At 35.1% G+C, this 11,815-nt stretch overlaps 1 protein-coding gene across 1 annotated transcript in view; it reads right to left on the bottom strand.

The window, feature by feature from the left end:
• The window catches only part of IDE (insulin-degrading enzyme), a gene marked incomplete at both ends in the record, with an annotated part of 56,012 nt that overhangs the window by 28,249 nt on the left and 15,948 nt on the right, over positions 1-11,815 (bottom strand). Inside the window, one exon of the mRNA XM_009695593.1 lies at positions 850-952. Coding sequence (XP_009693895.1) covers positions 850-952 — 103 coding nt within the window. The remainder of the gene's footprint in view (positions 1-849; positions 953-11,815) is intronic.

The raw sequence follows: 11,815 nt of genomic DNA, 5'->3' as shown, positions 1-11,815 counted from the left end.
TAACAGGGAAAGATAGGAGTATCTGGGAAACCAAGTTGGACCAGGCTATCAGCAGGATGAAGTGCTCTGAGAAGGAAGACAAAAGATAAAAAATAATTCTGAAAAGTCTACAGTAGAGTGGAAGGTGGTTATATGTCTCATCTTTTCTGCTACTGCGAACTCTAAATGAAAGTATTAAACTAAATATATAAGCAAGAATTCTAATCAAGAACACAGGTATGGACAACCTAAAGGAAGCGAAGTGTTCTATGCAACATCTGTTCGAAGCATGCTTGGCAGGTCCAGCTTAGCTCAAGGGTGCATTTTACAGCCATCTCTTCTTAAAAGAATAGATTAATAACAAATTTCAACAAGGATTTGCCCACCTCCTTTGTTGAAGTTTTGGGTTTTAGAAGCTTATTTGGCAAAATATACTCATTTTCTAAGTTACAAAAATCAATTTCAGAAACGCAATTACATATAGCAATTCTAAAGATTCCTTTCTTAGGAACAGATTCGTTCATTACCACTTAATAGAGACTTCTAAGCTTTAAAAAGTTAATGCTTACATTTTTCAGTAGCCACTGCATATTATGGATCTTTCATAGCAAAAATGGTATAACATTCCCTGTACTTAACATGGTTTAAAACCATTAAAATATATCTGTCCTATGTCATATACATTTGAAATCTACAGACTAACATAAGATCCTTACTTCTCACAACATTAAACAGACTTACTGTACAATTTTCATGCTATATAGGGCAGCAGATTTAAGTTCTCCGTTCAACTAAATGGAAAATTAGACAAAGAGTTTACCACTGTCTTTCACTTGCAGATATTAGAATATATTAAATGTTTTAACATGCCTTAATAACTTCATCAGAAATTGCTTCTTGCTTGTACTGTGTTCCATACCAGTCCTCTGTTCGATCAGTCTTTCCTTCAAAAGACTTGGAAACTATTGCAACTCTGAAAACAAAAAGACAAAGCATTTTGGCATGAATGTGTCTGAGAAAAGACTGAGAAATTATTCAGAGCACTATTTCTGTTCCATCACTAGAATGCATTTATTTCTGGAAATGGTCCCTGGACAATTACAGAGTACATTTGGATAGCAAGTGTACGTATACTGAACTACACACTAAAATTAACCATGAAAACAAATTATCATTATAATTTAATTTTCATAAAATAGTTTGGTTGGAAGGGACCTTAAAGATCATCTAGTTTCAACCCCCCTGCCACAGGCAGGGACATCTTCCACTAGACCAGGTTGCTCAAAACTCCATCCAACCTGGCCTTTACTGTTTTCCTAAAGTGTTACAACTTAGAGTTACACACAACTATTGCTGCATGCAACTTCTATTTTTTAGACTGTCCTTGTTCCAGAAAACACAGAAAGCAGTCCTTGACATATTCTACAAAACTGATGAAGTGACTACAACATTTTTCATAATACCTATATCAACACTCGAAGATACGTGAAAATACTGACTATAGAAATTTTATTCTAGACATAGTGATTTAGATTACATTATTGCAGTTTCACCCTCCCATTCATAATCTGTTACAGAGTTTCTCCATTTTGTACCATTCTCATACTTTCATTTCACACTGATACCTGTTTCTCTCCCTTTTTTTTTTTTGTTGTTTTTTTTTTTTTTTTGTGAGGGGAAGGGAAGAAAAGCAGGAAGATTAATGTACTTTACCATCAATACAACAGCATTATACTTAATTAGAAACCTAAATCATAGAATCATATAATTATTTCAAGTTGGAAGGGACACACAACGATCATCAACTCCCTGATTCTCATGGGACTACCTAAATCTAAACCGTATGACTAGGCGCATTGCCAGACGTTCCTTGAACTAAAGAATGCACTTAAGTAAGAGGAAAACCAGAAAAAAGAAAATTACAAATTTATCAGTATTTTTTCAGTAGTCTTCATAATAAGTATCAAGACAACTTCTTTAGTTCTTTTTAACCACCTACAGCACAAAAAAGTATTCACCTACAACACAAAAAATTACTCAGTGGAAATAAGTAGCTAGCTTTAAGAGTAAATAGATGTTCATAGGAATTCTGAAATGGTAAAAAAAGGTAGCACAATTACCTCCTACATACGTTTAACAATTCCTAGATGCTGAATAGCACAGGAATGAACTCTGTCAAATCTTGTGCAGACGGTTAAAATGCAGATTAAAAAAAAAAATCAAAATACATGTAATGTAAGTGTTCTTTTTAAAAAAATCATAGCATCTTCAGGCCAGGAACATTTTGTTGTGCATTTCTAATGTTCATGGCAAAGTGGGGCGTAAATCAAAACAGGCATATGGATGTGCCTCAAACTATAGTATTTTACTTTACAAATATGTCACTGGAGAATACCCTTGGGATTAGTTTTGCAATACACTGAAAAGTTTAAATATGTGGACTATTAATATTGTAAATGCCTATGTCCTCCCCCTCCTTTTCCATCTAACGTGTACACATAAATGACTAAACGATCCAAGAAGGCTGAATAAAACGGGATTCTGCTGTATTTAGTTCTAGATGTCCCTATTTTGAAGATTTTCAAATTACAACAATCTGTGCATTGCAGTTTGAGTAGCAGAAGAACAGTGGGGTAAATGCATTAGATGCATTTAAATAAACGGCAAGTACTTCTCAGAGTCACATGGGACTGTAAAGACACATTCTCTAGCAAGAGATTCAAAAATTGAAGCAGGACTTGCACCACAGACTGTCTAATTTTAAGACACTATTTTAAACCATACACACTAAAGAGAGGCAATCAAATTGCACGTTTCAGGGATGCAGATTTTCTCTGGTTTAACGAAGGGAAAAATTTTTACTCCCCACGTTTGAAAGAACCACATGATTAGCATGAACACGCAAACACGTACACATGCAAAAAACAACTCCTGCTCTTCTGCAAAAGCTAGGCAATATCCAAACCAGAATGAGAATATCCATCTTTGAGCGAAAAATTATTTCATCTCTCATTGCACAAGGAAATAGAAATGATTAACATTTCTATCATGATTTCATATAAAGTAGTTTCATACCTGTTTGCATGTTACATCTATTTCATTTTTTATACAAAAGGAACAAAAATAAATAAATATTCAGCAAAGAACTAAGCACTTTAATCCTAGAGAAATTTGTTCTTGCAACACAGCAGAGACTAGCTCAGTCAACAATGTGAAATCTATTAGAGAGACGGTTGTTTACATTAAAATGAGACATAGAAATATTCTATTATGTTTTGCATTTTAACTTGGACAGCTGGTGAGCAAAAGCTTTATCATGCGCAGATGAAGTTGCTAAGAGACTTTATGGTTTTTAAAGTCCATTAGAATTTCAGAGCAACCTACCAGGCCTTTCCATACATTAAATAAAGAAAGAAAAATAAAAGTCTTAAGTGAAAAGATTATCCTGATAAAATTCCAATAATCATGCAGTCTGACCAGCAAGACAAAGATGTTTTACGCTGTAATACACAGATGTCTCTTATTCAACATTCCCTCCTTCTACCCTTCTCCAACATACTGAAGCTCAAGCAATAGTGACAATCCAAGCACCCAAACATTTGCTGTAGGAACATACTAAAATTAAAAATAATTCTGTCTGCTCAATGTATAGAAAATGAAATTGTGGAAATCAGCATTGCAATTCTTCAAGCAGTTCTCCTTCAAGGGATCCTCCTGCCCTCCCTATACCCCAAATCACTACTGGAATGATTACTTGTATTTTGAGCTCTCAGAAACATACCCACAACCACATGAAACAAACCACAAGGCATTTCATCTGCATGAAACTTACAACCTAAACCAGGATAAAGCACAAACAGCAACGAACACCAGGACAGAAAAAGAAGAGGGAAAAAGAAGCAGAACAGGTAGGAATACAACGCTATGCCGATATTTAAATGTATCATGATGCACCTTTAAAGTTACCAATTATGCAATGTTACTTTTGCTTTTCATTCTGTGTTGTGCCATATAGCACAATGAACATCCACATAGTTTGAGACAGCACTGAAATGCACTGGAAAAGCAAGACAGGCAATCTTTAATAGGACCTGCTTATAACATATTTAAACTCAGCAGTGCAATTAGGTTTCCAAGCTACTCATGAACATGGAACACAGTTGAAACTATAAATGCAATCTACTTCTGTATGTACACTCTTGTACATGCAAACTGTTGTAGTCTTCAGTTATAGTCAATTTTCAAAACCAAGCACAATTTCTATAATGTCATATATATTTACTAGATACCATCTTGCTTCTCACTTTCCTGGAATCTAAAACTAAGCTACAAGTGACAGATCCACAGAAGAGTGTTACTTGGGAAGAGAATGTACACTTTAAAATGAATGTACTTCCAGGAAAGATTATCAACTATTATATGCCAGATTTACGTAACACAACTCAAGCTTCTAAGGGTGAAAAAGTAATAGACTTTGAGACCACAGTATTTGTGATATTAGTAGCTAACATGTCAAAGCAAATTTGTTGTAAAAAAATTAATTTATGCTTAAAAAGGAACAATTTTTTTTTTTAGGAACTACTTTAAACTTTGTCTTCTAAATTATGATATTGTCAACAGAAAAAATTACACGTATCTTCTTCAAATGCATAAAATAACATGACTGAGACAAGAACAGCAAAAGCCTAGATTTGTTTATAACTTCACCCAAAATCATCAATAAAATCAATGCGAGGCAATACAGGCCATTCAAAGCCACTTCCACACAAACCTCATTAGAAAACAGAGTAAGAGGGGAAACTACATGCAGAGAGAGGTTGCTGGGGTGCAGCACTCTAACAGTTCTGCAGAAGCACAAGTTACTTATTAGGGTTCGATAAAACTAAGTGTCCACAAACCCAACAGTTTGTGGGGGGAAATAAGTGAACAGATGGTGATTTTCAAAATCTTTACTGAGATACAATGCAATTAAAAAATACATACATACATTCTATATTTGTAACATGTTTAGTATCTGAGATGAGCATCACCAACTGCACTGAAAAAACTGTTTGCTCAGTATCTGTGAAATTCCAGCCCTTAGAAATTTCTGTATCAACATTTTTGGCATTCTTGTTGTTTTTCTTCCCTCTAGGATAGCACTGGCACTGCACTTCAGATTTCAAGAGAGGACAAAAGTCCATTTACTATCCAGGGGAAAACATTCTTTAGTTGCTTAATCTGATGAGTCACTAGCTTCTTAAATTTCAATAAGAGCATTTATGGAGAAATGATGGGAAAAAATTCTATTGGAAATGATGGGAAAATTAAATTTTTCAGCTAAGACTGCGACACATGCCAAGTCTATTCCCTTATCTTCACAGATGGCTAGCAAAACCCAATACAGTTTGGAGAAGTAAAAATCATACTCACATCTTAAAAAGGTTTCTCTCTCAGGGAAATTAAGCCACTAAACGCAACAAGTAGTGTGCGGGGGCAGGAGGGGGGAGGAGAATATGAAAACTTCCTGTTATGGTTCAATCAAATAGAAGCACATATGGACACTTGCTACCATCTGTGAGTATGGATATTTTTCCATACTTTTTAAAAACACAGTTTGTTAAGAAAATAACAGTCGAAATGCTAAACTTTTCAAAAAGACATTGAACAGCAGTCTCCAGCTGTGAATGCAGCTACCCCAATACAGACATGCTAAAAAAAGTCCTTAGTGCAGATGAATTCCAATAGGGTTATGAAGAGGAAATTATAAACAAAACTGCGATACGAAGGAAAAATCCAAATCAATGGAAACTAAACCATTGCAAGACATAATTTATGCAAGGCATAAAAAGAAAGAAACTAAACAGGAAAAAAAAAGCAATAGGCAAAGTTAGGATGATATGGTACATGCTAATTCTTTCATAAAAAGGAAGAATAGAAAGGTAAACATGAGCATAAATATCAGTAAATGGCAGATAACTCATATAGATATTTAAAAGCACATGTCCATAGTTTTTTATTAGTGTACACAGTTTGCTCCAGGAAAGACAAAAGAAGGGAACAAGCTACCAGACTGATAGTTTACTACACGCATATAGATATAGATGTAATAACACACAAGGGCACCCTTTTATTAACATCTATAATCTCAACTCATTCTTTTAAGAGAGCCCACTAAAAATGCAAATCCACAGTGGCTTTCTCAAATCTATGTAACATACCATGAAATCACTTTTAGCAATACTTAACTAACTTCTCCCCTGCAAAATTATTTTATCTTGCCAGCAACTTAAAATAAAAGATACTATAAAATTATATTCCTTGCTATATTTTACTGTACTTTGAAGCATCTTAGTTAAGTAAAAGATGAGAAAAGTTCATTTCATTCTACTTTTAATTTCAAAATAAGTGCTTAAAATGTGTCTAAAAGGAATACAGTACTATATACAAGTTAATATTTTGTTTCAATCACATGAAAATAGGAAAGTCTAATTAGCTCAGATCTTTAAACACCTGATGCCCTGAATAAAACTTAATTCCCACTAAAATTGAGAGCACTTATGTTCTTACATCTGAGAAAAATCATCTTGCAGTATTATCATTCAAGTTACATAGAAACACAACTTTTGAGTCTACACTGAAAAAATGCATCATTTAGAGAAGCAGGAAAAAGCAATACAACACTTAAGAATCTTAAATTTTGTTTGATGTTTTGAGTTTGTTTTTTTTTTTACAAGAAGACAAATAGTCTGAACATAAAGAGAACTAAGGTGTGAACATATAGTTGTTATGGCAACAGCAAATACTAGTATGGTTTTAGTCTACACATAATAAGCAATACATTTATCATTACTATGACCACATACCATTCAAACTCAAAAGTATGCCTGCTGCTACAGCATTATAGGCCTCCTGCAGGCCTCATTTGACCCATATTAGAATATCAGTGCTTTGCTAAATTCCACTGTTGGAACTGCATTTAATTACTCTTTGGTCACCCTCTAGTCTGTATATATTTATATTTAAGCCTTAACGGGACAGCTGTAGGCATAGCTGTGGGTATTTAAGCTTCAGAGAACTAACCTACTTGTATTTACTATCTTTAAGCCCTACTAAAATCCCTGCAGCAAAAAGAATATATAGTTTCTTTAACAATAAACTGAGGAGGCCATAGAACCAGGTATACTCCAGTTTTGAAAGTCCCTTTATCTCCCAATATTTAGCTTTTTTGTTCAAATGCTTAAAATTACATAATCATTATAATCTATTTCTTAAGCTAGGTAAAGGGAAGAGACAACATGGTTAGTCCTGAGGGAAGATTAAACACAAGATATTTCTTCCAGCATCCAAAAAGAAAGCATAGTAACAACAGGTTAGAAGAAAGCAGGGTGAGACCTAAGACATTTAAAGCCCAAGATTACATGGAGATCCACATACACAGAAGTTACTAGATGACCATCCCTCTCTGATCACAAGCTTTCTTGGTTCAGTCACCACGCCACCATTACTCTTCCATTATGAAAACTTTGAGACCTTCCTGTACAGAAAAGCATACCTACTCTCATCAAATTTAGTTTCCAAAACACCCCCACCACTGTGCCTCTCCAGCCTAAACGTACCACACTTTGCTACTTGCAAAATCACATACACAGCATTCAAAACAGGCTAAATTTGAAAAGCTGAGATAAAATAACTATCTCCATTATCTGAAGGATCAATGCCTCCTAGCTGCTTCAAATACTAAAGCTGATCATCTTCAGTTGGTATTTGCTCTAGATGTGTTCCATCTTGAAAAAAAAATATTTAAAATCCACAATTATCGAGTTTAGAGAATATTCCCATCTCCAGCAAGTCATTTTGTCCTATGTAAGACTAATGTAACCCTACAAAATTACTATAAATAAAAGATACATATAACAGTAAACAATTATTTTCTTCGGTTACTAATGTTTCAAATAAGTTAGACTAAATTCCGTATCTTTTTAGAATTATTTTTTTGTCTCTTTCTAATGAGATTCTTGCTCATGTTGCTCTTTCATTGCCTTTTTTTTTTAACCACAGACAAAGAGGAATGCAGAATTGCAACTGCAAGTGCAAATGCAGGCTTATATTAACCAAAATAAAATAACATTGTGAAATGGCCGTTTACTACATATTTGAGAAAAGCACACCACGTAACATTCTAAATTCTTCTAAAATTGCCACCGCTATTCTTGTGCTTCTGACCACATTCTATAGACTTGCATTTCCTCCCTCTACCTGTATTCTCTACACTTTCCTTTCTCACACTAACAACTTTTAAGTAAGGTTAATTATAGCTATTTTATGCTGAAGTACTGTCAACTGGAAGGGAATGTCAAAAGGCTGGTATAGCCAGCAACAGGAATAACACAGAAAACTGATGAGTGATCTGTGGCATCCAGCAGCATCCGAGAAGCTTAAAGAGTCTATGAATGTATTTACATATATTAATTTCCTCCAGTAATTTTTGAAAATTTAAGCAAGCACATGCTTTGGAAGTCCTCTGGCTAATAACAAATACCCAATTTATATTACAAAAGGTATCCTTGCCTAAGATAATATTGATTGTTTTCTTGCAATGTTGAGTCACATTTTCAAGCTATGTGAAGCTATAATAAACATCAGCTCTGATTAAGCACCCATTACTTGTTTACTAAATCAGTATAAAAAAAATTGCTTACCTACCGCTTGTAAGCAATTCTACAATTAGTTAGAAGTTCAAATTCATGTGGAATTTGGTTAAGGTTTCTTCAGAGAAGTAATTATATATTCTTTCTTTTAATTACAAAAAACAGTCTTTATGTTAAACGTAAGCTCTTGTATCAAATTGCCAAGAAGTTGGGTGGTAGAGCAACATGAAAATACATTCAAAATAGAAGCATTTAATCTAATAGGAAAGAGAACCTGGAAATTTTATTTAAAGTATTGTTTGTTCAAAATACAATCTCTCAAAATATTCAAGCTTCAGTTGCAGTATCCCACACACATTACACAGATGCACACCCACACACAAAGATAAAGGCCGTTCTTTAAAGGGCATTAATTACTATGGCAACTACTGTCACTGACACAGGCAGCTCCACTTATTTTATCATTATTCACATACCCCTAGAAACACCAGAACCCCATGACATTTGCAAATACAGTTCATAATCCAATTTTATCCCACTTTATCCAGTAATTATTTGAAATATACCATCTTTTGAAAATAAAGTAACATACCTTAAACTAAATGAACATACAAGACAGATGTTGTCATACAAAAAAACATAGTGAAGATTTGTGTCCAAACTTTTAACTAATTCACAGTAATTTCAGAAGGCTGAAATATATAAACTCTAGAAATATATGAATGCATGCCTTGCTGTCCTTCTATAACCAACACTGTCTGAAAATTTCAGTGTGGAACATACTCAGAAAGACACCCACCCCCAAATCATTATTTTTTGTATCATATCCCTGGCTTCCAAAACACTGACAAACAGGTGTTCAAATACAGTAAGACTGATATACAGAATCACAAGCAAAATCTTGTTTCTCTGTTTTCATACATTTTAATAGTATCTCTACACCGCTAATTTAACATTACAATTTACTGCAGTACAAACAAAAGATATATTAAAAGAACCAAATTGCAAAAAGAAAAAAAAAAGAAAATTCAGGATCCAGAGTGCTAGTATAACTGTTGTCCATGCAACCTTCTAGTAATTAAGATTGTACCACATTATACATACACATAAATACATACAGACAAATCTAAATATTATCCTACGGAACCTCTGCCCTGTTCAGTATACAGAACAATTAAGAAACAGTTATTCAATATTTTATATGTTTTGCTCAATGAATGACCTGACTTCTTCTCTTTCCAACATCCACCTCTAAGTAAGCAGAATTAGTAAAATGTCCCTTCCACAGCACTTGGTGTTAAAAGGAACTGATTTAATATTTTAAAATACCGCAAGAGACATTATTTTCATAGATAGGAAGCTAAGGTATATAGAGATCCACAAAGTTACACAGTACCCATTCATTTTAGATGCTCATTTTAAGACTGTTTGTTTGTTTGTTTGTGGTTTGTTTTTTTTTAAATTCTTCACATTGTGTGGTACCTAACAGATTAAAAGCAAAGCTTCTGATGAGTTGTTTGTGGATTCAGGTGCTCAGCAATCCCTCTAGTTAGGCCTTAAGATCTTAGGCATATTTAAGAAAATAAAAAGGAATGAATAATTACTGGCTTGCTGTAAAAAGTTTGTTTTAGGAGCTCGTCTCATGCCATTTAGGCATGTGACAAGGCAAAGGAGGAGTTAGTTCTCCTGGGCAGCATTAAACAGTCTTAACCTTGAATCTCTACTTTTCTCTTTCTGCAAATTCCTGTTACTTTCATTACACACCTCCCAACTACATTGGTAGGTCAAGCAGAGCTGTACAAGGTACCGGCATTTATCATAGAATCATAGAATGTCCTGAGTTGGAAGGGACCCACAAGGATCATCCAGTCCAATGCCTATCATGTCATTCCAGAACATTTCTATTCTGTAAGAACTAAAGCAGAAATTGGGGGGGGGGGGGACGAAAACAAAAAGCAGGGATTTTAAAAAAAAAATACACAGAGCAGAGATTTTAAAAAAAAAAGAAAAAGAAAAAAAAGGGAAGATTTGGTAAACTTTAGTTTCTCTGCCTTTTGTACACTATATTGCACTTAGTCTGCAGAGGTTTTTCTGCTAAGTTCCTCCAAGTTTGGTCCCATCAGTTCTGCTGCTGTCTCACCTCAGGATCCTTATCTTGGGCCTCTTCTCTTCGCCTCTTCTGCTTGCCCTGTTTCCATGATTCAGGACTCTCAGTTGAATATCCTTGCGAAAGCCTGACATAATCTTTTCTTCTACACTTGCTCTCCTACCCCCACTCTGCGTAACAGTCCCAATTCCTATCCCCCTCTCATTTTTCTGTCCAGTCTGCACTTAACCATCCCCACCAGTTCCACTAGCCAGCCTCTCTATCCAGCCCTGACTGGGATAGCAGTTCCCCACAGCTACCAGCATCTCCCCTTAAATTACCCCCATGATGTCCTCTGCCAGCTCTCCTGTCCCAGGCTCTTCTTCCTTTCATTAACCATTAGCCCTTCCTCCTCCTCAATTAATATGCCCTTTTTTCACCTGCCCTCATTTTCTTCTCTGTAGCTTCCAGATTCCTTAATTTGTAAAACATCATCTCAGCAAAGCACTATTTCCCTGATCCTGGTCACACTATTGTTCTTTAAGTATTCAAAAAGACATTAGGTACATTTGCTCTTTCAGCCTCCCTTTTCTACCCTGCTTGGGTGACAACAGAAGATCCTCAAAAGCACAGAAGAGAGAGGCTTCCTCTTTTCCTTTCAACATCTAGTCTGACCAGTTACTGAGCCCTGAAATTTGTACTGCAGTTCACTCACTCTGCAAAGAAAACACATGAGCAGTATGGTCACACTCACATCAAAGAGATGCTCTGGAAGTCTGAGACATTTTAGCAGCTAAAGACACAGCTATTTCTGCCCACATGAACTGGTATTTTTCAGAGCGTCTGCTAATATGCAAGAAGTTTCTCAGCTCTCCACAGTGAAAATAAAATATATACCACAGATAAAGGCCATCCTCTTAACAGATTTCCAGACTTAGCTCCAAATTATGAATATTAGAGCATTCCACGTAAAATGGCCCAAGAATTTAGTGAGGCGGGATAATTTTACTAGGATTTCTCTCCGTAACAGTTGAGCTATTCCAAGTAAGTCTCTTCCTAAAAACTATTTCAGTCTGATGAAGATATCCTGCACAGATAGGCTGAAAGGATGTTTCTGTCT

The sequence above is a fragment of the Cariama cristata genome, unplaced genomic scaffold (assembly GCF_000690535.1).
Source record: "Cariama cristata isolate BGI_N322 unplaced genomic scaffold, ASM69053v1 scaffold990, whole genome shotgun sequence".
In the NCBI taxonomy this organism is placed as follows: domain Eukaryota; kingdom Metazoa; phylum Chordata; class Aves; order Cariamiformes; family Cariamidae; genus Cariama; species Cariama cristata.
The sequence above is the reverse complement of the archived record's forward strand: the minus strand, read 5'-3'. Positions and strand labels throughout refer to the sequence as shown.